This window comes from Stegostoma tigrinum, chromosome 1, assembly GCF_030684315.1.
Source record: "Stegostoma tigrinum isolate sSteTig4 chromosome 1, sSteTig4.hap1, whole genome shotgun sequence".
NCBI classification, from domain to species: Eukaryota; Metazoa; Chordata; class Chondrichthyes; order Orectolobiformes; family Stegostomatidae; genus Stegostoma; species Stegostoma tigrinum.
Genome location: NC_081354.1, coordinates 50,022,775 through 50,049,289, shown reverse-complemented (window position 1 = coordinate 50,049,289; position 26,515 = coordinate 50,022,775). Strand labels below are relative to the sequence as shown.

General features: G+C 40.6%; 1 protein-coding gene across 5 annotated transcripts in view; it reads right to left on the bottom strand.

Annotated features, from left to right (window-relative positions):
• Window positions 1-26,515, bottom strand: part of dclk2a (doublecortin-like kinase 2a) — a 454,170-nt gene that overhangs the window by 277,967 nt on the left and 149,688 nt on the right. For 4 of the 5 annotated variants that reach the window (XM_048528857.2, XM_048528836.2, XM_048528849.2 and 1 more), the window contains exons 3-5: window positions 12,326-12,428; window positions 2,305-2,409; window positions 1,000-1,047 (exon numbers count right to left, since the gene is read on the bottom strand). In XM_048528857.2, coding sequence (XP_048384814.1) covers window positions 1,000-1,047; window positions 2,305-2,409; window positions 12,326-12,428 — 256 coding nt within the window. The remainder of the gene's footprint in view (window positions 1-999; window positions 1,048-2,304; window positions 2,410-12,325; window positions 12,429-26,515) is intronic. The other variant, XM_048528842.2, reaches the window with a different exon arrangement.

Below are 26,515 nucleotides of genomic sequence, written 5' to 3'. Positions count from 1 at the left end.
CCTTGACCTGTCTGTCCTCCCCGGACTGACCTATCCCCTCGGAGGACCTATCCCCTCCCTACCTCCCCACCTAATTCTCCTCTATCTATCTTCAGTCTGCCTCCCCCTCTCTCCCTATTTATTTCAGAATCCACTCCTCTTCCCCCTATTCTGATGAAGGGTCTAGGCCCGAAACATCAGCTTTTGTGCTCCTAAGATGCTGCTTGGCCTGCTGTGTTCATCCAGCCCCACACTTTGCTAGCACGTACAGAGTAATGGCTTTGTGTACATAGAAAAGGTGTCAGTTTTTATTTAAAAAATGCACTTGCTGCCACCTTATGTCTATTGTTTTATGTCAATTAAACACAGTGGCGTATACAAAATCAATGGGAAGAAAGTAAAGATGGTATATAAAGTCCAGTTCCAATGAAAAATCACTGGACTTGATACGTTAGCTTTCCTTCATCCCCCCACAGATGCTGGCAGTTCTGCTGAGTCTTGCCACCAATTTGTTTTGTTCTAGATCTCCAGCATCTACATTTCTCTGTTTTATCACTCACAAGATCAATGTGCTATACATTTAATAGAGCTGTGATGATAATTGGCAATATTGATGAATTCTTCTAATTCTGCTTCTGTGCAATTCTTAACCTCTCACAAATCAACATTATACAGCTTCCACTTTTACAGAGCAGTTTTTTTTTCCATCTTTATTGATACCAATGAAGTTTAAGCAACTGCTCTTCTTGTACAACAGCCCAAAAGTAATTTCATCTCTGAAATGTTTTAAGTATCAAGTGAGGTTTACAAACCATAAACTACTTTGCTGTTATTTCAGCCATTCATAATTATACTCGATACAAGATAAGTTCACGTGATCAAGGCATCAGGTCCAATACTATTGTCCTTTCAGCTTCCCGTTGGCTATTGAGATGAGGTGACTATTACCTTTGTTGAAACAAACCTGCCTTGAGGATCATAACAAAGTATGAGATGGGACTGTATGAAAAGAAGGCTCACCTGGGGATTTGACTGGAGAAAAAGCTGTGTAGTAACCTCCTCTTTTAACTGTACTCATTCAGTTAACACACAAACGGAAGGAAAAAACATTAAGGAGAGATGTTACCACACAATCATAAATAGAAGAGATTCAAACATAAGAAGGGTTAAAGACAAAGAAAAATTAGTACAATTATAGACAACATTTTGCTTTGTAACAAAGAAGAAGATGAAGACATCAGAGATCACAAATGTACAACTACATGCAGGGTAAAGTCCACTGTGTTTACAGGTGTGGGAGACGCAATTTTCTGAATTCAGAGAAACAGATCTGAACCTTTTTTTTAAAAAAAAATGAATACAAATCAACTAAGTGAAAATCAGGCTTTGTGTTTCTATTCAAAAAACTCAGCCTGTTATTCACATTGAACACACATTTGTTCTGCTATTTGTGTAAGTTCAAAAACCCAGTTGCCTTTTTGTTCATGTATCATTAAAATTTATATTTGCAGCTGCCGTAGAAATAAAGCAGGAGCATTTCTAATTTGGAGAAATAGTATAAAATTGAAATATTAAATTGGCCTCCCGGTTTGGTTGATCTCCCTTTGCCACTAAAAGGGTAGTGTACCAGAGTACACAAGTGGCAGCTAAACTGAAATCAGCTATTTTACAACATTGCATAAAGTTAAAATGATCTCCAAATTTAAAATTAAAAAATCACGCCCAAGGTGTTTCCTCTTGGCAAAATAAACAATGTGGCATTTGAGAAATGTGAGACAAAGATGACCCTAAAGTGTCATGAGTGCTAAAATTTCAATGGATAAGTGTCCAACAAAATCATAATAAGCATTATTCACCCCTCGAATCTGGAATTTCTCTGCCAGACGGGATGCAGAACAATTGTAACTATTGTAAAAGTTACAATAGCTACTTTTAAAGCAACATTCAAAAGCCTTTTATGACGTAAACATCAAGTGAAATGTAACGGATAAAGGTCAGAAATGGTCACATAGGAACTGCTTCAAAACAAGCTTTTACTTCAAGCATACCCACGGCACAGTGACTGCAGTAGTTCAAGATGTTGACTCACTATTGGTCTTCTGAAGGGCGGTTAGGGATGGGCTATAAATGCTGGCTTTGTCAACAATGACCATATTGCATGAAGTAATTTAAAAACTGAATGGAAGGGTCGCTTGTGGGTATGCACGCAAAGTATCCTTCTGACAACACATTCATGCACAACAGTTTCCTCAACAGCTTGTTAAGATCAGGTTATCACTTTACTTGGTGGCTTTAGTTGTACAGCCATTTTTTTAAAAATTGTACCTGATGCAGGAGATCTGCTTCGACGAGATAGCCCAGGGCTTTTTGATCCAGAATGTCGTGGTGTGCTACCGGAACGCGAGTAGGTTGATTTCATCACCCGACACTCTGAAACAGAACAGTCATATTATTGTACCCTTCACATGTCAGACTTTATTCATGGATTTCATGCCATTATTGATTGCAAAATATGTACTAACTATATTTTAGCGTAGTTCCATATTTGTGTTCAACTCTGGTGTCATTAACATGGACCTACAACTTCAAGCCTGTATCAGATCTGTACTCAGATCAAAAATTGCAGCTTTGGCTGTTACATAAGTGAGGAAATTACTTCAGATATCAGTGGAATAAACTGATAGTATTTAGTTATCTTTATTTACAACTTTTCGAGATACTGTACATCAACTTGACCCTTAAGATAGTGATATCCCTGAAAAGTTAAATGATCCAGTCTTATTTACAATAGCATCTAGGTGCTAGAGAACAAGGTGTAGAGCTGAATAAACACAGCAGGCCAAGCAGGATAAACACAGCAGGGAAAACAGCATCTTAGGAGCAGAAAAGCTGACGTTTTGGCCTAGGCCCTTCATTAGAAATTTCAGCTTTCCTACTCCTAAGATGCTGTTTGTCCTGCTGTGTTTATCCAGCTCCACACCTTGTTATCTCAGATTCTCCAGCATCTGCAGTTCCTACTATCTCTCAGCACCTTGCTGCTTTTTTGTTGTGTTTGCGCAACTAGGTACCTGACATATGGGTGTCATGCATCAAACAGCAAACCAAATTAAAATTCTTGAAATTCACTAAGGCCTGCATGCTTATGAGCCAGCAGCATTCCAGACAACTTGCAGTAGTCTGGGCAATGTATACTTCTAACATGCAAAAGTTGAATCTTCCAGGTCACATGGAGAAATGTTGAAGGCAGAATTGGGAGTAAGCTTGCACATTGGAGCATCGGGTTGGTGGGCCGATGTATTTCCATCTCCAGCTAGAGGTGAATAAACAACACTAGTAGCCCCATGCCTAGCAGCAGCAAGTTTTTAATGGTTTCCAACGAGGATGATAAAGAGACGGATGTGGATGGGATCTTCCTGCCTTTGAAATGGCCTCCACTGAATGCCAAGCTCGCAGATCTTTCTCTCTCTCAAGGCTCAATCTCCACCTATCCATTCACTCCTTTCCCCCTATCCCCAACCCCTTATCAGTAGAATAATTGCCACCTTTCCCTACTAGCTACTATCAGCTCTGAAGAAGGATCATTTGCTTTCCACAGATGCTGCCAGACCTGCTGAGTCTCTCCAGCAATTTCTGTTTTTGTTTCAGATCTTCAGTATTTATTTTATTGTATTTGAATTAATTTGATTACACTTATAATTGGAGCAACTTAAACTAAATGGTAGAGCCTCTACCACCATCATCAAAAGAATAGAATGGAACAGAATATCCTTTAAAGTCACAAGCATTCCAGTACAGAAGTACAGCAGTCTAGTGAAAAATTTTTACACTGGCTGCCTTTTAATGGTATCATCTTAAGTGCAAGTAGCTAGCTACAAATCTTACACAGAAATAAAAATATAATGTTGCTATACTCTAAGGCTTTGGAGTAGATTTGTTTTACACAAAAGAGGATTAAAAGGTAAGGATTTACATGACAGTCCAGTAAGAGTACCAGATAGCAGCATATCAGCATGTGGTACCAGGCACAAGTCCAACAACTGATCTGCATTACACCAGCCTCCAGTTCACTCCTCACTGGCATTCAGCAGCAACAAGGTAAGTTGTGCTTTACCAGGTTTTGCATCCCTCGCTCCATTCTGGGACTTGGGATTCCCCACACAGTTCCAGGGCTTGCAGCCCACTCGTTGTACCAGCTCGTTCCCCACACTGCTCCAGGGCTTGGAGCTCATGCGGTGTTCTGGCTTGATCCCCGGACTTGCATTCCAAGACTCGCTGCTGCTGGTATTCACCTCCAGTGATGATGGGAGGGAAGAAGAAGAGAGGAAAGGAATGAAAAGAACAGGCAGTGCAGAGGAGCTCCAACAGGAGCATCTTACTCTGCTGCCAGAACGCAGACACTATGTGGATATAAATATGGACAGTGTCACAGCAACTCAGTCTCCCTGAGTGAAATGTAGTGAATAACCCACACCATCATAATGTCACAGAAACACCCCAAAATGCTTCACCTGTTTTTATGTGAAGGCAGCAGCTGGACACTGAACAGGAATTGAGAGGAAGAGTTTGAACAGAGGAACGTGTTGAGAAATGACAGTTGGGGTGAGTAGGGGAATATGTAGATGAGGATTTGAGAAGTATCAAATCAATATTCTAGGGGATACAGATCCAGAGACCAGAATTGAGATGACACTTGTGAAGTAAAAGAGAGTTTTTGGTAGTTTATGTCTATTTCAGGTGGAGCTTCCTGTTTGGCCTCCCTTGGAATCAATGAATAAAAACATCAATAAATTTAAACTGGTACTCTGGAAATGGTCATGCTGAGGCACACTTTATTTAAACCAGTAAGTCAAATGCTAGGGCACTAGTCATACAAGCGCCTTGAAGTCTAAGAAAGCACAATGTCCTGCCTTTCTACGGGATCGAACTATATCTCCATTCCATGCAGGAAGCCTTGCGTCACAGCGCCAGAAACCCAGGATCAATTTCACCCTTGGGTGACTGCCTGTATGCAGTCTGCACATTCTCCCCATGTCTACGTGAGTTTCCTCTGGGTGCTCCGGTTTCCTCTCATAGTTCAAAGATGTGCAGGCGAGGTGGATCAGCTGTGTTAAATTGCTGTGGTGTTCGGGGATGTGTAGATTAGGCGGGTTATACGGGGATGGGTTTGGGCGGGATGCTCTGAGGGTCGGTGTGGGCTTGTTGGGCCAAATGGCCTGTTCCCACACTGTAGGGATTCCATGACTTGCTATGATATACCAGGATTTTGACCTTTAGTGACACAAAGATTTCATTTCAAGACCATCATGACCATTTTCTCAAATCGAATTTGACTTAGTGTAAATTCAATCACCCACAAACCAATATCTACCTTATTATTCTAATCCCAATAGTAATGAAGCTCAGATGTTTGTCACTATCAGGTATTTAATAGCAATGGCTTTTCTGGGAGCCAAGGTATTCCTGAACATGGAACTGTGAGTGTGGCAAAACTGGTTCTGTGGGAGACCATTCTGATGATCTCTGTTACATTTCGTTGTAATGTCAGTTAAGAATTAGGAACAAATTAATCAAGAATGAATTATGTGTACATGTAATCCACGTTTCCTGTACTGAAGGGTCAGGTTTAGTGTAACACAACATCGGCTCTATGTAATCTGGTAACTAGTAGCACATAAAACTTCTAAGTCTGAGATCTAATCTTTCCAAACCCAAAGTGATTATTTCCAAAACGTTGGAGCCAAAAGATAACTAGAAGGTATCTAGTAAACTTGTAATCACATATACCAGACTGTTTGCCCTAAACTGACCATACTTTACACATTATTTGCACAAATCTCTTCTAAACAGGTGTAAAGCTTACTCAGGAGCACAGTTTGAAGTAAACCAGGTGGTAAAGTCTAAAAGCATCAGCACAAAGGCAAACCCTAAAACCTACTCATCACCCCAGCATCCTCCTTACCCACCCTCCCAACACTGCTCACTCTCCCAGCATCCTCCTTACCCACCCTCCCAACACTGCTCACTCTCCCAGCATCCTCCTTACCCACCATCCCAACACTGCTCACTCTCCCAGCATCCTCCTTACCCACCCTCCCAACACTGCTCACTCTCCCAGTATCCTCCTTACCCACCCTCCCAACACTGCTCACTCTCCCAGCATCCTCCTTACCCACCCTCCCAACACTGCTCACTCTCCCAGCATCCTCCTTACCTACCCTCCCAACACTGCTCACTCTCCCAGCACCCTCCTTAGCCATCCTCCCAACGCTGCTCACTCTCCCAGCATCTTCCTTGCACACCATCCCAACACTGCTCACTCTCCCAGCATCCTCTTTACCCACCCTCTCTCAAGTGGTATAGGGTGTGCAGGGTTGAGGGTCTGGGCGGGGGGCAAAGGAAGAGAAAGAGAACTTGGCAAAGACAGGTCTGTTGAGGCCAGTAAATATGATGAAATTATGACGCATCTAATGGGCCATGTTTTCAGTCTGTGCGAAAAAGGTTATCACTGGAATTATGCTGTGTCACAAAGTCTCCCAACTCTCATCACTGCTCCTGCTCTGCCACTAAACAGAAAACTTGGGCCTTCATATTTTAATCCATTCTTGTCTTTTTCTCCATATTTTTGTTTGCTGTTCGAACTACCATTGATTTTTTGGATGAAACTAGAGGGCTGCATCACCATCTGTATCCTATTTTTCTTTCATGTTTTAACTCCTTTTCTTCATAATTTTATTCCGCTAGACAAACCTGTGAGAATTTGGTGCACCTCCAGCTCTGCCCACTTACATTTCCTCTCTTTTCTTTGCCCCAGCATTACCTTCAGTTGTCCTGGCCCTAAGCTCTTGAATTACCACCTCAAACTCTTCATCTCTCTACACTCGGTCACCTTTAAGATTTTTTTAAAAATCTATCTATCTCTTTAACAAAACATTTGATTTCTTTTTCAGTTGAGTAGTGAAGTACAGTGGAACATTTTTCAGATGCTATGTAAATGCACACTGCCGTTGTTCTCAACAGACTCAGCACTCACTTAGGAACTCAGAAAGGAAGTGGAGTTAACAATAATGTCCACAGAACATATGGATAAGGGTAATGTTCACACAGGGCAAAACACTTCAGAGCACTTGATCTTGCCAGTATTTCCCCTCTTTGCATGAGACCACTGAGGTGGAATTTCCACCAGGGATTCTTCAATCTGCTGCTGTAACACTGTCAAATGATTTGTGAAAACCCCAAGAACTATATATCATCTATTTATAATTAGCTATATCACCTACAAGGGTCTGTGGCATCTCTCTGTTCATTGTAGTTCCTCCTTTCATCAAGCCTCTGATAAAGTCCAGCCATCCTGACTTCTCCAAACTGGCCTGTTCTTTCCCAGTGCTTCAATTCTATTGTCACCAATAAGTTAATCTAACCATTGCCCCTTGACATTTAATGGCATCACCATCACTAAATACCCTGACGCCAACATCTTGTGGGTTACTAATGACCAGAAACTGAAGTGGACTAGTCATATAACTACTGTGGCTGCAACAGCAGGTCAGAGGCTAGGCATACTGCAGTGATTAACTCACCTCCTGATTTTTTATCCACCATCCATTAAACACAAGAATGTGATGAAATACAGTCCACCTTCCTGAAGCTTTAATAAAATTCAAGAAGCTTGACACCATCCAGGACAACGCAGCCCACTTGACTGGCATTATATCCATGAACACTCACTCCCTTGACCATTGACACTTAGTAGCAACAATGTACCATCTGCAAAATGCACTGTGACAATTCACCAAGACTCCTTAGACTGCATCTTCCAAACCCAAAGCCTCTTCAATCTAGAAAGATAAGGACAGCAGAACTATGGGAAGACTACCATTTCAGGTTTCGCTTTAAGCCACACACCATCCTGACTTGGAAACATATCACCATTTGTTCAGTGTTGCTAGGTCAAAATCCTGCAACACCTGCCTGAACAGCACTGTGGACCGACTTACACCAAATTGACAAAGTTGTTCAAGAAGGCAGCCCGCTACCACCTTCTCAAATGTGTTTATGATAGGGCAATAAATGTTAGCCAAGCCAGCAACACCTACATCTCTTGAATGACTGAAGAAAACCTCCTAGACTCTCACCTCCCTGCATTTCAAGTGGCTGAACCTACTGATTTCCACTTCAGTTAAATGGTTAACATGGATATTTAAACTATATTCCAAGAATTGCAGCCAATCTCCTTCAAAGTTGTGAATAATGTATCTGTCACCTTCCATGAGTTGAGGCCTTGTCTGTCAGTGTGGGGAAGCCAATCCCCTTGTGTGACTGAAAGGTGGCCAGGGAGCTTTATTTCCACTTCTGGCTAACTTAGACCATGTGACCACCATCATGCAGTTTTACTGCTCGTTCATTCAGTTGTTTCTCATAGACAAAGCTAGTATACATTTGCTGCAACGCAAGAGATGGTGATGCACAACACTGGAAGACTGCGAAGATATGATTGTCTAGACAGTAATAGCTTTAGAACGATGGCAGCACTCACATTTCTGAGTGAAAAGCATGTAGATTCAACCCCCATTCCAGAAAGTGGACCACATCAATGGGCCTGCTTCTCCAAGTGAGTGCCATGTTGCTGGAGGTGTCAATTATTTGACAAGAGGCTATATTCGTTACATTTAAAAGAAACACATAACACACATTCAAGAAGAACTTCAGAGTTCATTTTTGCCTCCCTTGTCTCATTGCAGTTTAAATGCAAGTTCTTCATTCTACTTACCTGCATTAACAACATGATTGGAGAAACAACAGAGTTACTTAATGTAAAATGGCTTTCATAGGAAAAAGGTTCTGATCGCTTAATGATTTATAAGCTATTTTCAGGAGTCTAGCTTGCCCTTTAAAAGCTACCCTGATTCAAGTATTCCAATTAATTGTGTTGACTAATGCTAAGATCTACACACAAAATATAGAGCTAAATATTAATGCTCTCACTTAACTGTATACAACTTAGAAAGCTAGACTCTTGAGACAGCACAGTGGCTCAGTGGTTAGCACTGCTACCTCACAGCGCCAGAGACACGGCTTTGATTTCAGTCTCGGGCAACTGTCTGGGTGGAGTTTACACTTTCTACCCATGTGTGTGGGTTTCCTTTGGGTGCTCCAGTTTCATCTCACAGGCCAAAGGTGTGCAGAAGATGGATTGGCCATGGGCAATGCACAGCTACAGAAATAGGGTAGGGGTGGTGGAGATGCTCTTTAGAGGATGGATGTGGACTCGATGGGCAGATTGGCCTGCTTGGGCACTGTAGGGATTCTATTCAATGATTCATACTCCCAGAACCCAGGAAATGGCACGGTGAAAGTCCCAAATGTGAACCCAGGAAGATCACAACAGAAAATGGTGAAGCAATTCTGGTCGACTGGAATTTTGAAGCACATTTCACTTCCATTAGAATCTTGCTTAAAACAGAAAAATTGCCTCACTAATCTCAGGAAAACTCAATTTCTGGACAAGAAAAATGTATAGTTTTAAAAATCAGAGAAAAAAAAATTTCCTCTTTATTATATATGTTGCTTTGAACTTTTGTTGTAACACTGCACATCTGTTAAAAAAGGACTAAACTAAGAACTTCAGGACTTCCAATGCAATATTTTTGCAGTGCTGTCTCAGTTTACAGGTAGGCAATGCTGCAGTCAATTTTTGCAGAGGAAGGTCTTAAAAGCAGCAGAGCGATAGTGACAAGATCTTTTGTTTCAGTGGTATTGCTTAAGTGATAACTACTGACCAGGAAACTGGGGACAATGTAAACTACACTGCCTCAATACAGCGCTATGGAATCATAACTATCCACCTAAGGGGCCAAACTGAATTCTGCCTTTTGTCTGAGCCATAAGACAGCATCTTTACCAAGCAACAGCATCCTCGTTACTGGGTGGCATGTCACGGTTGTTTTCTGGTCATGTGAAGAGCTGGGATGAGACTCATATCCACAGTCTTCCGACTCGGAAGCAAGCCTGCTATAAGCTGACACCTCAATACAATTGATCATCAATGATTTCCACAGGATTTAATAAATACATAGACAAAATCTGATATGTGACAGGTAAGAAAGTATTAAATCTTATTAAACTTTATTAGTCTGTCTAATATCAGCATGAATTTGACTTCAGGTTCTGTCTGTCCTTTCGTTCTTTATAATTTGCCATCATACAGCTTTTCAACCAACTTAGGTAGAATGAGACAGAATATTTGATCTCAACTTTTTGAACGAGCTGTGTAATTCAGCTAATGTGATCCTTTCAATTCTCAAATTTAAAATGTAGACAAATAGAATCACGTTACCATTTACTTCGACAAAAAAATTCAAGAATACAGTTGGAGCCAAATTAAATCAGAGACAGAGATAATAATCCTGTGCCCACTGACTGCAATAGAAGAAATATAGCAACTTCATGTTACCAGCTCATCTGAGTGACTGTGGTGTGCAGTCTGTGCTAACAATGTTGTTAATGGATTGATTGCATTAGCACCAGCCTCAGTGCTAGTTATAGATGCATACACTTCTAAACCAGAAGATGCAATCTTGTAGAAATCAATTTGACTCTGAAAACAGTGAACAATAGCATAACATGGGAGCTAGAAGACTGTAACATCCCAGCCCTGCACTGGAGACCTTGGTGAAAGAGGTGGAAAGTAGGGCAAGTGTCCGGAAACTGTAGAAAGCCAGGTCATCTTCTCGGCACATACTTAGCACATAGCATGATCATTGAATGCATCTTCAAAATACCACATCCTACCAACTGTACCATAGACTAAAAAAAAAGTCAAATCATCATAATCCCAATATTTGTCTAGTAGTCTCCATCACACTGGTCTTATGACGAACAGTCATATACTTCACTTCACCCTCATGTACTCAGATTCACCACAAATAGCATAAACCTCTCTGAGCAACTATTCAACCATGATTGCCACATCAGTCACACTCATATACACTTACTTTCTCTCTTGCAGAAAATGATGTCATACAACCAAAGGCAACAAAGATCAAACTGGCATGGCAATAGACATCTCAGTATTTCCTAACCCCTGTACTGTCACCAGGGTCTGTTCAGCTGAAAGGTTACAAACCTGAAACATTAACTCTCTCTCTTCACAGGGTCTGCCTGAGTTGCTAAGTATTTCCAACATTTTCTACTTTTATGTCAGATTTCCAGCAGCTGCAATATTTTGCTTTTGCTTGTTATGATTTAAATTCCAATTTAAGTACAGTGCAGCTATACCTGAATAAGGTGATTGTGGTCACAAGAGACCCAAGTGGACTGAATTTCACTTCTGATCTCCTCACTTTTCTCAGAGGTTCCAGAGGGATTCTGTCCACAGGATGACAGTGTGATCCGAAGTGAAATGGCCCAGGGCAATCCTTGTAATCTATGCGGGATTTCCCCTCCTGCCTTGGCTCAGGTCCAGCACTCCCAACATTACTCCTTAAAATCAGGCTAAGATTTTCTGGAGTAAGAATTTAACATTTTCGTTAATCCAATTGTTTGAAACAATACAAAACTAATCAGGGAACCTAACGTCTAATCCAATTCACTCTCACTCTCACCATACATTAAATCAATCAATTTTTAAAACCATGCTTGAATAGATTTTTTGGAAATAGAGCTGCTGCTTACTGGTACTGTTTGAATGAATGTGGCATCTTTCTCTGATCAAATATTTCCTCCTCTGTCTGCATCATTTAAAGGAGTTGACTCCTTGCTTCAACACAGTTTTACACAGTTATCCCTTCTACCTCACAAGTAGGCGCGATCCATTTATAAGCTCCAACAGAACTGTCATTTCCTGAGGTATCACAGGCAAGACTATGCTTCCCCAAAAAAACAGGGAAATGGATCAAGATCAAAGCTAGGAACCCTGGCTGCCTTGCTCATATCAGACAGCATTGAGGTAGTAACCTTACTTCCAACATAAGAATTAGCGATTTGGTATTAATCAGGGGTCTACTTTAATAATTTCAGATTTGTGCATCTCTCATGCAAACAAACCTAAATTAAGCCTGAGAGTTGTAAAAGAGATTAATTTAAATATGTTGTAACAGCAAGACTTGTAGGCTGATTTATTAATGGCAATTTTAGGTTAACAGCAATCTTGATACAATGTAAGCACAATTTTGAATGGAACAATTCAAGCAAGCCAGTAAACTTTCAATAAAAACAATTAAAATCATGACTTTTGAAAGGACGATGAACAAATCCTGAGATGGAGCCAGACAGAAATTTCCTTGTTTCATTAACCTCCTTCATAGAAGAGGGAGATTGGATCATCACAGAATGATCCACAGCATCTTACCACTACTGTCCAGTAAAAAGTCATCCTGGGCATAGCGATACTTTTCTGGACCACATGCAACAAAGACATCATCATCCCCAAAAAAGTCCTGTAGGCAAATGATCTGAAAGAGAAAATGTTGGATAGTAATTACTTGTTGAACAAAATTGCTTAAGTCACATAATAGATGTGCACGCTAATATTCCATTTCAATAACATGTCTTCATACATATTAATCGATTTTTATGATTGAATTTCAGGAACACTCTTATTGACTGCTTCAGTTGTGAGTTTACCAGTTCTCAGGCAAGACGTGAACACAGCTCCAAAGAGAACAGGCTCTATTCATCTCAATTTATTACAAGTCACAGGAATAGTACCCCTCAGCCCATTGAGCCTGTCCACTATGCAATGAGATCATGGTTGATGTGTGGTCTAACTAGCTTTGTCCCTTAATACCCTTGTTTAACAAAAAAAAACTATTTCGGATTTAAAACAAACACCTAATTCAGCATCCAAGCAGCTGAGTCAAACGTAGAAGCAGCAAAAGGAGGCCATGCTGATAAATGTCTCTAACCTGACACCCTTTTTTAAAAAATAATATATTATATCCAGAAGTGCTTTTACACACAATTGAAGTTTCTTTTTCCCAACACCAAATTATCCATGGTGCCTGAAACCTTTTTACTTACTTACAGTACATTACAACAGTGTATGTTTGTACTGAACACTATGTCAAGAACGTACACCTGCATGGCAGACTTAATATAGTACAACATGCCACAATATCACTTAAAGAGGTCGGCAGGTGACCCAGCAGGAAAAAGAATGAAGGTCAGAAGGCATAATCAAAGGTGTGGTCACAAAAGGTGGAGGGATGCAGCAAATTGGACAAGATTCCAGACTTTTACAATCATAAAGACAAAAGGTTTGGGGACTAACAGTGGGATAAAGGGAATGCGATGCATAATAGTCCAAATTCTGAAGTACAGTTGGAACACATGAGGAATGAGTTGATGGATAAGCAAGCAAAAAGATACTGAAGATACCCTGCATTGTGAAGATACTGAAAACATTTCTAGAATAGTAGGAACTTATAGCAGTAAGGCAGAAGTTACTGCTCAAGTTGTACATTCCTATCTGATGCAATTAAGATTTAACAGGTTATAATGCATGTCCATTCTGTTACAATGAATCAGGTAATGCACTCACATTTTATGGTATGTTTTGATTTTCAGTGCACCATTCAATTGAAGCCTTGCTGGAATAGAATTTGACAAGGCCCACGATGGGTCTGGGAATCATAGAACATAGAAAAGTACAGCACAGTACAGGCCCTTCGGCCCACGATGTTGTGCCATGGAATAATCCTAATCCAAAAATAAAATAACCTAACCTACATTCCCCTCAATTCACTGCTGTCCAGCAGTTGCTTAGATGTCACTAATGAGTTTGCTTCCACGACTACCACTGGCAAAGTAGTCCATGCGCTCACAACTCTCTGGGTGAAGAACCTCCCTCTGACATCTCCTCTATACCTTCCTCCTAACACCTTAAAACTATGACACCTCATGGCAGTCAATCCTGCTCTGGGGAAAAGTCTCTGGCTATTGACTCTATCCATGCCTCTCATTACCTTGTACACCTCGATCAGGTCACTTCTCTTCCTCCTTCTCTCCAGAGAGAAAAGTCCGAGCTCAGTCAACCTCTCCTCGTAAGACAAGCCCTCCAGTCCAGGCAGCATCCTGGTAAACCTCCTTTGCACCACATCTTTCCTATAATAGGGCGACCAGAACTGGACACAATATTCCAAGTGTGGTCTCACCAGGGTTTTGTAGAGCTGCACCATAACCTTGCAGTTCTTAAACTCGATCCCCCTGTTAACGAAAGCCAAAACACCATATGCTTTCTTAACAACCTTATCCACTTGGGTGGCACCTTTGAGGGAGCTATGCACTTGAACACCAAGATCCCGCTGTTCCTCCACACTGCTGAGAATCCTGCCTTTAATCCTATATTCAGCATTTAAGTTCAACCTTCCAAAATGCATCACCTCGCATTTATCCAGATTGAACGCCATCTGCCATTTCTCAGCCCAGCTCTGCACACTGTCAATGTCTTGCTGAAACCTGCAATAGCCCCCGATACTATCAACGGCACCTCCAACCTTTGTGTCATCAGCAAACGTACTAACCCACCGCTCAACCGCCTCATCCAAGTCATTTATAAAAACTACAAAGAGCAGAGACCCAAGAACAGAGCCCTGCGTGACACCACTCAGCACTGACCCCAAGGCAGAACACTTACCATCTACAACCACTCTTTGCCTCCTGTCAGCCAACCAATTCGGAATCGAGACAGCCAAATCACCCTGTATCCCATACCTCCTGACTTTATGAATGAGCCTGCCGTGGGGAACCTTATCAAATGCCTTGCTGAAGTCCATAATGCACAATTAATCTTCATCCACTTGTTATGATGTAGGCAGCATATGATGTAGGCCAACACTCAGTAGCAGTGAAAAGTCAGGTTCCAAGTTCATGTGACATGAGCATCATTTAAAGCCAGTCTGCACCTCTTAAAGGGCAGGCAAAGTCTGAATAAGAGTCTCTGATTAGTAATAATAGTGTGAATGGTGCAACAGGTCACAGAATAAGTGCTAGGGCTCTGTGACATGAAACTGGAGGCCTTGGTACTGGAGGCGTATAGGAAGCGGGATGTCCTTTATAAAATGTCCAAAGATGTGCAGGTTCAGTGGAATAGCCATGCTAGATTGCCCATAATGTCCAGGGATGTGCGGGTTAGGTGGATTAGCCTTGGGAAATGCAGGATTACAGGAATAGGGTACGGTGGTGGTGGGGGGGTGTGGTTTGGGTGGGATGATCTTCAAAGGGTCAGTGTGGACTCGACGGGTCAAATGGTCTGCTTCCACATTGTAGGGATTCTATGATTCATGGTAAAAGGGAGCCAAGAGGCACTCCAGACAAACACTAAAGCAACAAGAGCGTACAGTCATCAGAGTAATTGTTAGTAATCTGGTTCCAAGAACTTATATGCAGCACAGGAGAAAGGTTAATGAGCTTACACAAATGAACCAACAGCCTCCCTCACTGCTCTGTTCACCACCACACTGTCCCTCTTCATTCACTGACCAACAATCCTGATCAAATGATATTCATATCTAGCAGTCATAGCTCACCTCAACCTCATACCCATGGCACTGCTGCAAGCCTCATAACCACAAATCATATTTTGCACAGTGAGAGCTATTCAACAATAACAGGTACATGATTCCCATAATTCACAGTCCATTATAATTACTGACACACTTCTGTGAGATGAGGTGGTACAATCTTCAGGCAACAGCACTAACTGGCAGAGAACAGAAATGTGTCAATACCCTTACCCCATGGTACTTGCCATTACTACAGCTGTCACAACTGAAGCCCAGTGCTTTTTGAAATTATTGAGGATGATTGTATGTTTTTATCACAACTGTGTATTGTGCTTTCCTCCTTTCAGGAACCCAACAACAGTTACCTGCTGAAGTCTCAATCACTAATGTATAAGAGAAGCAGGACACTGATGATGAAGAAACCTCAATTGCATGCTCACAAGATCTGACCATCATGAGTCTCTGGGCATGCGTACCAAGCAGTGAGGGAAGAAAGAAATTTTGGCAAAGATACCAACATGCCGAAGACTGAGGTTCTTTCTACAGAGCACTCAGCTGAGGACTTCAGAGTGGTGAAACACAGAAAAGGCCAATGAGAATATAAAACACACTTGTTAGGTCTTCTCAAGAAACTGCTATGATTGTCAAAGAAGCTTAGAGGATTGCAGAACCAACTTGACAAGATTTTACACAGAATTTAATCCCATTTTTCTCCAGAAGAAGCAAAAGCCTGCCAATGCCAGAGTGTTGCAGTGGGAGGTTAGACTGAGATCATAAAACCTCATCTTGTTACTCTGCAGATTCAGGCTGCTGCCGTCAGGTTTGCTATGCTTGGAGAGGCTTGCAGAGTTTGCTACCCAAGCAAACTTGATGGAGTCCAAAACTGCTGCAGCCTTTCCATTGAATGTTATTTGTCTTGTTGCAGTCACTGAGCCAGCATGACATACATTAAAAATAGATGAAAGACAAGAACAACAGAAATTCACAAGGCTGATGGTTGACATTCCAATATGGAATACTAGATGGTTCTTCACTAAATTTGGTTCTGAATGAGAGTTTTAATTTCATCATGTGGCCAAGGAGCTGCTGTGATGGTCAGTTTTTGAGGGAAAATAAAGTCTGTTTTTAAATTCATCTTTGGAATGTGAGCATTGCTGGCAGACCAATAATTTATTGTTGATCCCTAATCATCCATGAGAAAGTGGAGGTGATGCAACTTCTTGAACCACCGTTGTCCACGTGGTATAGGTATATCCACACAACTGAATGTTGTGCTCAGCTATTTATGAAAGCAGTTGACAGTCAAGCACATTGTGGTGAGTGTAGAGTCACATATAATTTAATACAAATGCAGCAGATTTACTTCTCCAAAGGACATCAGTAAACCAGACTGCCACAAAAACTATCTGGTAATTTCATGAGCATTATTGATGTGACCAACATTTATTCCAGAATTTTTAATTAACTGAATTACAATTCCCACTGCCACCCCCCCTAATGCTGTGGCCATAGACTTATACAGCATGGAAACAGGCCCTTTGGGAGAATCAGTCCATGCCGAACATAATCCCAAACTAAACTAGCTCCACCTGCCTACTCCTTGCCCATATCCTTCCAAACCTTGCCTAGTCATGTACTTAACCCACATCCACCATTTCCCACGGAAGTTCATTCCACATGCAAACCACTCTCTGTGTTAAAAAATATTCTCCTGTGTCTTTTTAAAATCTTTCTCCTTACCGTAAAAATGTGCCCCCTAGTCTTGAAATTTCCCATACTTGGGAAAAGACAAGTACCACTAACTCTTATCTATACCTCTCATTATTTTATAAACTTTTATATGGTCACCTCTCAACGTCCTAGGCTCCAGAAAAAGAAGTCCCAGCCTACCCAGACATTCTTTATAACTCAAACCTTCCATACCCAGCAAAGTCCTAATACATCTCTTCTGAGCCTTTTCCAGCTTAATAATATTCTTCTTAGAACTAAACGATCAGAACTAAACACAACATTCCAGAAGTGGCGTCACCCATGGCTCAAGTACAATATTAAGTCTGGGCCTCTAGATTAGGAGTTCTGAAACATTACCACTGTGCTGCTATCCCACGTGATGGTATTGCACCGTGCTGGGTGAAGCCTGTCTGACTGAGAAAATTACATACAGCCCAGATGTAAAAGGAAAGTATTGCTTGCCTCCTCCTTTCCGTGGCTCTCCTCTTGATCCTGCTCGTCAGCTGTTCACTGTTTTGCTGGTGGCAAGAGCTGAGCTCCTGTGATAGTGTGTCTATGCAGGATACAGAAGGTCATGACAAAATGGAACATTCTACAAGGCTCCTTCAATATGGTCCAGGCCATTGTTTGAGCAGCCAATGATCAGTGCTACAACATTTTCGGTTGGAAGCATGATTGACATGAAATAAACGCTGGCCACGTGTGAGTGAATTAAACATTGGAATAATGAGCCAAATAATTACTCTTATCTGCCCACAGCCATTCTCTAGCCTGATATGATGGCTGAAATCCCATGGGAACAGCAGATTGGTGCAGAAGAAATGCATCATGATTCCTACCATGGTATCAAGCAGTCTCCACAAAGTATACAGAGCACTGTGATGTGTGTGTAGTAGAATATCCTGTGATGCACAAAGTTATATCTACTTGATAGATAGGACCCCGCATCATAAAAAAGGCCACTATCCTGGCAAAGCCACACATAATGTCTGCCATCATCTCTCAAGTCAGAGAGAAAACTATGGGCTAAATCTTCCAGACTCCAGATTCCAACTATGCCCCTCAACTACCTGAATACCGCACCTACCTGACACAGCTACCGCCCAATTTGATCTGACTTGACAACCTTACCCAAAGTGATTACTTCTCTCAATGATCGGATGACTGTTCTCCTGACCCATCTCCCTCTCCCAACAACCCATCTATTCTCCTGGCCTGACTTAATCTGATGAAACTCCAAACTCACTTACCCTACCCATTTTCTACTTACCATAAACACCTCATCAGTCATTCATTTAACCACTTATTTGATCACCCATTCACCTATCTATTCAGTAACATTAAACTGGACCTTTATTGTTACGATAGCCCAGTAGGTGGCATAAAAAGGAGAGGTGTTTTTTGGGCGACATTGCACATTTCTACACAAGTTTGAATCAGACAACCCTGAAAGAAATGTGCAACTCAGTCAAATCAGGGAAATTTATTAGCATGGCAGTTAGTTGCTTGTTCTTGCAGCTACTTGGAAGATTTGGACTAATGATGACCCCTTTCCCAGCAAAAAGAGCATCAGTCACCTCCCTTCTGTAATAGTGGATAGGGAACTGGGAGCTGTTCAGATGTCATCTGTTTCAGGATCCGTTCAGCAAGTAATTTAGGGCCACCAGCAATTTGTACAATCACTGACAGAACTGTCCCCACCCTGCTCTGAAGCTGTAGGTCTGCCCAAAGAGACGGCAGATTTATGTAAAATAGAGTCAGCATTCATACCATTTATTATTTGGGTTGAAGGAAGACTCTGGCTGAAAACCGTCTCCTGCCCTTCTAAGTCCATCACCCTGCATTCCTTTTGCAACCTACTGGGCATCTTTCACACTCATTCAATTGCAATCCCCTTTCATACTGTTGTGGAAAGGGAATAGTAACATCACAGTTGGGAGCGCACTGTTTCACTAGAAACATTTCAGTGACAACTAAATGACTTCACAGCATCACTGTCTCACCAACTTAGAACAATTCAACAAACCAGTGAGCACTCTGATTCAATCGGTAGCTAGTGAAAGTTGATAATCCTTTATTTTGAATAGCATTGGTAGAAGGAGTTCTTCCTGTTGCTTGGCTGTACATATTTAAGAAACATTGTTGGCTGGAATGACAATGTTAAAAATTGCAGTACCGGGGACAAACAGCAATATACATTGACTCAGATCACAACCTGCTTATTCTGCACACATCTGATGTGTGATCCTAACACTGTACTATGGATTAACTGAAGTACGTTCAGTGCTTCTGGCACTGGAGGAGAGCAAGGGGCATGGTTGCCATTTTGGGATAAAAATAGCACCAGCAGCATAAAAACCATAGGTGAAACCATAAAGTTGAAGTGTGTAACTAGTAACAATTATCTAAGGTCGTAAGTGTTGGAAACTGGTGTTCCCTTTAAAACTGTGTTCATTTAATATTCTATCCTTAGCACAGGATACAACCTCATTTAACTGTGTTACAATATGAACAAGCTTTCTACATTTTAAATAAAAGGCTTATCAGGCACACATTACCCTAGATGAGCACAATGCTTTAAAAAATAAGAAGATTTTTGTTCTTGGAAAAAATGAAAACTAACTTTCAAATGCAGGTGGGCAAGGGAACACTAGTTCTCTGGCATCATGAATAGCTGCCTGCAGTCTTGGCTATGAGGATTTAGACAGGTGATTGACACAGTATAGATAGCCAGTCCACAAAATACTGCACATCAACAGGGGTAGATGGGGAGAGATGAGTGTGAGTGAGCACATTTCAGGAAGTGAGTACACATATTCTTGATAAAACTTCAGCCTGAAGGAAGGACAAACATTGCTTCAAAACCACTGCTCTGTCTCTTCCATACTAAAGGATATATTTGGCATTAGTGAATCATTCTCATTGGTCATGTTGGTATATTTTTCTTGCCTAATTAGCTGATGGCTCATATCCAAACTGCTGTTTCTTAATGAACTCTCTCAATAAATTCAGAGGAGAGGCGAAGTCCTAGTGGTGTTATCACTGGATTGTTAATCCAAAAACCCAGGTAATATTCTGGGGTTCTAATCATACCACAGCAAACTGTAGAAGTTGAATTGAATATTTCAGTGGTTAGCAGTGCTGCCTCATAGTGCCAGGGACCTGGGTTCGATTTCATCCTTAGGTGACTGTATAGAGTTTTCGCATTCTCCCTGTGACTGCATGGGTTTCCTCCAGGTGCTCCGGTTTCCTCCCACAGTCCAAAGATGTGCAGGCTAAGTGGATTGGCCAAGCTAAATTGACCGTAGTGTTCAGGGGTGTGTAGATTAGATGGGTTGTAGGGGATGGATCTGGGTGGGATGCTCTGAAGATCAATTGTTGGGCTGAAGGGCCTGTTTCCACACTGTACGGGTTCTATGAAAGAAAAATCTAGAATTATGAGTCTAATGATGAACATGAAACCATTGCTGATTGTTGGAAAAACCCACCTGGTTCACTAATGTCCTTTGGGGAAGGAAATTGCCAACTTTACCTGGTCTGGACAACATATAATTCCTGACCCACAACAGTGTGGTTGACTCTTAACTGCTCTCTAAAATGGGCAATAGATGCTGGCTTGACCAGTGATGTCCTCATCCCATGAATGAATAACAATAAAAAAAGTCAGAAAATTGTTGCAAGCAGTCAACTGTTATTGTCAGGTAGCCGTGATCATGAACCCTCCTTTACTGATTGCTATGACACCACTTGTTACAGTCTGCCAACCTGAAATGACTCACTGATCTCAACTCTTGGCTTTCTGTTACATCAATTGCTTGTTACACCCACAAAGAATGCTGACAAATATTTCAAACACAATTTCCTTGCAGAAAATCCTGCTGACTATATCTAATTGTATTTTGATTTTCTAAATGTTCTGCGATGCATTTTTGTATTTGACCAATTACAGATGTTAGATGAACTGGTACATAGTCTCCTTCTTTATATCTTCTTCCTTTCTTGAAATGAAGTGTTACATTTGTAGTTTTCAAATCAACCAAAGCTTTCCCAAAATCTGAGGCCCCTTAAAAACATTACAACAGATGCTTTCACTATTTTGGCAGCTAATTCCCTTATGGGTGCAGGCCACCAGGTCTGGGGTGTTTCTGGCCTTTGGTTGCATTAATTTTCAAAGTACCTTCTTCTTGAAGGATCCTAATTGTTTTGAACTTCTCCTTCAGTATTTTTTTGTTTCTTTAAATTCACTTCTGGCATACAGGCATCACCAGTATTCATTGCTCATTCCTGGTTGACCTTGAGAAGGTGATGATGAACTGTTTTCATGAACTGCTGCAGTCCATTTGTTTTAGGTATACCCAGTAAGCCATTAAGGAGGGAGTTCCAGGAATGTGATCCAATAACAATGAAGGAATGTCTATGCATTTCTAAGTCAGAACATCAAGTGGCTTGGAGGGTAACTTTCAGGTGGCAGTGTTCCCAGTGACGGTGGTGCTCATGGGTTTTGGAGGTTCAAAGCAGCCTTGATGAATTTCTGCAGTGTACCTTTGTAGGCCGTGCACACTGCTGCAGTTGAGCATTGAAAGAAATCATAGAAGGAATGAATGCTTGTGGATGTGGTTCTGTCTTATGTTAGTCCAGTTCAGGTTCTGGTTGATGATAACACCCAAGATGTTGACAGTGGAAGTGTCAGTGATGATGATACTAATAAATATCAAGGGGCAATGGTTACATTTTTGCTTGTTGGAAATGATAATTGCCAAACACTTATGTGGTGAGAATTTTACTTTCCTTAATTCTGGACATTGTGCAGATCATGTGGCATTTGGGCATGGTCTGTTTCAGTACCTGAGTTGTTGTGAATGATACCAAACATTGCACAGTCATCAGTAAACATCCATTTCTGATCTAATGATGGTGGGAAGGTTATTAATGATTATTAAAATTCCTTCTAATCAAGCTTTGCAAAATCTGTCCTGATATGTTTTTGTTTAGCTCAGTGTCCAAATTTCTTAACTCTGACTATGAATTGCATAGGGATAGTGGCTTAGGTTAAAGGTGCCACAAGATGCAGGTTCCTGTATTAAGTAAATAAAATTATAACTGAATTAAAGGGTTCAGATAGAATTCATAAATCACCAGAAGCCTTAGGGCACTTTTTTTGTCAGTATTAGTGTAAAATCCCTGGCTGCGAAGGCTAGACTCCCACTCCCCCACTCAACATCTCCTGGGATTAGTGCTTCAATTAACCTGGGAAGAGGTTCCTAATTGTTCCCTGCCACAGAAAGCTCATCTCATCTCCAGTCTGGAACCAATTATTATAAAATTCAGTCCTGCAAAGTTCATTTATAGGGGTGATTACAGCCAGAATTGTTATATTAGTCACTTTTATCACTTGCAACTGCAAGAAAGCAGGTTTCCTGTTTTGTGCAAATTGTTTCCAGCTGGTGTAACATTTTTATTGGCCTCCAGCTCGATGATAGGCAGAGATTTTATTAACCAATCAGAGTCTGCTTTGACCACTCTCAGGTCAAGAATAGATTGCAGCTGTGTTAATGATATTGAAATGAGATTAGTTGCTGCAGGCTCCTGACAGACTGGAGTTGTGAATGTAATAATATGGGGGGGGGGGTGACGACTTCTATTGTGACAAATTCTCCTCACCTTATTCAAAGAATACACAGTAAGAAAGAAAGGTCGAGGTATCAGTGAAGAATGTTCATAAGCTGAATTTACTGGAGCAGGACATCAGTAAGGTTGGTATTTTCCTACAGACTTCAATTCAACTCAAAAAAAAATTTGCCCTGTATTTTGCTGGAAGGGTCATCTGCTAATGGCAATGAGTGAACAACAGACCATCTGTGATTTTGCTGAACACGAAGTGACGGCAAATCAATTTAATCATTGAGACTTGAGGTTTGATGAAGGATTTAGATGACAAAAGAGAATCAAGTTTTTGGATTGACAGAATGGAGAAAGAAAATTAAATCTGGGATTTTTTCAAAAATGTCACCCACAATTTTACAACTTAAAAGAATGAGAAATTCATGCTTTCTAGGCTGAAGGATTTGATTGATGGTCATTTAACAGTTATTACATCATGATGATAAGTTTTATGGCCTATTACTGTTTAAATATAGCAACTGCATGAAAATCAGATGGTGTGTAAGGTGAGGTGTTATAGTTGCAAAGTTGATGATGCAATAACACAATCCATGAGTAATTTGTGGCTTCATAATCTATCTCTTCCTTGTTATGAGTTGATGACTGATTTGAACACTGTTACCAGAGTTTAGTTGTCATGCACTGCTATTTCTTTCAACAAATTCTGATTCATAACTTTTCAAATGCATATTGAAAAAAACACAATAAATGTTAGAAAATAGTGACTACTATACAGAACAAGATAGAGCCACGAAACTCAATGCTAACTCTACTTTCTCTTCTTAGATGCTCCCAGACATACTGAATTTTTCCAGCAATTTCTTTTTTATTCTACATCTCCAGCATCCTCAGTTCTTTGTTTTATTCTCGAAGTGATAATGCAGTAATGAATAGTAGCTTGTCATGGAAAATTCTGGATGTGAAAGTTCAAACAATATTTGAATCCAACTATCTTCAGCTTCTATAATCACTATTTTCCATCTTCCTATTTGTCTGTAATTATGTTCTATAGTTTACATAATGTACATTTACAAGAACATGACAGATGTCACTGACCTAGTAATCCAGGTAACATTCTGGGAACTGAAGCTCAAGTGCCACCATGGCAGATGGTGGAATTTGAATGCAATTAAAAATCTTTCATTAAAAGTCTAATGATAACCATGAAACCAAAGCCGATTGTCAGGGGGGGAAAAAAAACCTATCTGGTTCACTAATGTTGTCATTATCTGGTCTGGCTTGCAACACTAACAACGATATGGTTGACTGAATTGGCCTCTCAAACCATTCAGTTGTATCAACTGCAAGAAAGGCAAAAGAAGAAAGAAACTAGGCAGATCTCCTGGCGTCAATGAAGGCACTGGGCAGAATAACAGCAAACAGGATCCTGTTGTCCCAACACTCTGGGGGCTAGTTCTATGTTTGGAGAACTGTCTTGCAGACTGTTCTAGCTTGATATAGTCATACTAACAGAATCATGTGCAGAATTACAATCAAGATCCCAGACAACACAATCACCATCCAGCAGAAGCAGCAGCACATTGATGTATAGTCAGGAGGGACAACGTTGATTGTGTACTCCATGAACTTTCATGGCATCAGATCAAACACTGGCAGGGAAAAATTCTGGTGAATGCCACATACTCAAACCATTAGCTTGGTTGAGTCAGCATTTTAGAAAGCACCATCCCTGGAGGAACCAACACTAATACAAGTTGCCAGCCTGGAAAAAAAACACTCATCTCAACTCTGCTTATTTGTAAGTCAATCCTCCAGTCATGCTAATATACAATTTCCATCACCATGGATACCTGTCTTGTTAAGTAGCCTAATGGGGGGTACACTATCAAATGCTTTCTTAAAAATCAAAATATTTCTTATTGACTCATTTCACCTTTATCAATACTGCTTGATATCTCCTCAGAATAAGTAGATTTGTCAGGCATTAATTCCCATTCCTGAAGCCATGCTGACCCTGCTTGATCATATTATGGACATTCAAATACTCTTCTAGTACCCCATTTTAGAACACTCCAACATTGTCCCAACAACAGAGGTTAAACAAACTGACTTATAGCTACCTAAACTTTATCTCCTTCCCTTTTTAAAATCATGGTGCTACATTGACAGTTTTCCAATCCTCCAGGTCTCTTTCAGAAGCCAAGGATTCCTAACAGATTACAACCAGTAATCCACTGTTTCTGTAATTACATCCTTTAATATCAGAGGATGCACCCCATTAGGTCCCGGGGACTTAATCAGTCTTTAGCCCTATTAGTTTCCCTAGCACTCTTTCTCAACTGATAGTAAATTTATAGTTCATAGAGTATAACTGCGAGACGATTATAAGTTATTTGCTTTTCCTTTTTTCATTTCATTGATATTGTACTCTTACTGATTTTTTTTTTTAATATGTGATATATACTAAAAGATATCAGGAGAAAAGTTCTTTCTTCAGAGCTGGATTAAATATTCTAATAATAGCAATAAACCAAATTGATCAAACACAGTTTCTATTGCAGTCAATAATTACTGTACATCAAGTGGGTTCCTGCAATGCAGTGAAAAGCATCCTTGTCAGAGTCTAAAGCTCAGAGTTTGAATACCACCTCCACCCCAGGACTTGATAGCCAAGGAAGGTACATTCATGATGTAGCCGAACAGGTTGAATATCAATCCACACATTCTGTCAACTCACGCTCAAAAACAGCAAGGAAAAGAGGGAGGGATTTCCAGGCAGCCATATGATGGAAAGAAAGTTGGAGCTTCTACCATTACCAGACATATAGATTACAATATGCTGTATGCAAAGTCTATGTTGTTACAGAAATCCAACTCCTCTTGCGAACTGCAACATGTTACATAAAGCAAAATTATTCCAGTGTAAAATGACAATAACCTGACTTCTTCTAAATGGATAAAGTATAAACATGAAAATATTCTTTATCATAACAATGTAATTTCATCCAACAGACCTTAAAACACAACTGATATTCTCCACTAAAATGTTGCTATAAAAACAAAAGCATGTTGTGCCTAACAATAAATTAGTAATGTGGAGTATAAATTTCAGTGCCCATGTGATGCCAGGCACATAGGCTGCATGTCTTAAATATTCACAATTGTATCAAGCAACACATCTCTTTGATTTTCTACAGTGAGCTACAAGCTGACTGTGCTTAACTTTGCTGGAAAAACACAGGACGTGGTATCAAACATTTATGGAATTCTGTTTGGAAAATATTTACTAAATAACCCTAACTGCACTAAAAATCACACTGGAATCCAATACCTGATGGGATGCACTTGTACCTGCTGGAAGCTTCAATTACTCATATAAGAAGTCTGTTCTTTGCAAACAAAAGGCATATGTCCACACAGTGCACCTTTTTTTTGCTGATAAAGGACAATGGAGACAACTAATCCTGACTGTTTCCTTACAGCAACATGTTGGCTGATTAATTCATACCAGGCAGGTGAGCTCTAATTTAATCTTCAACGTAGACAGTCAACAGTTCCGGCAATATATCCATACCAACCACAGTCCAACCAATTAGCACTCTTTCTCATGCTATATAAGCTGTCACTTCATTTCTTAAGTTTTGTTTTCTTGTGTTTCAATTCTGATGAGTACAACATGAAAA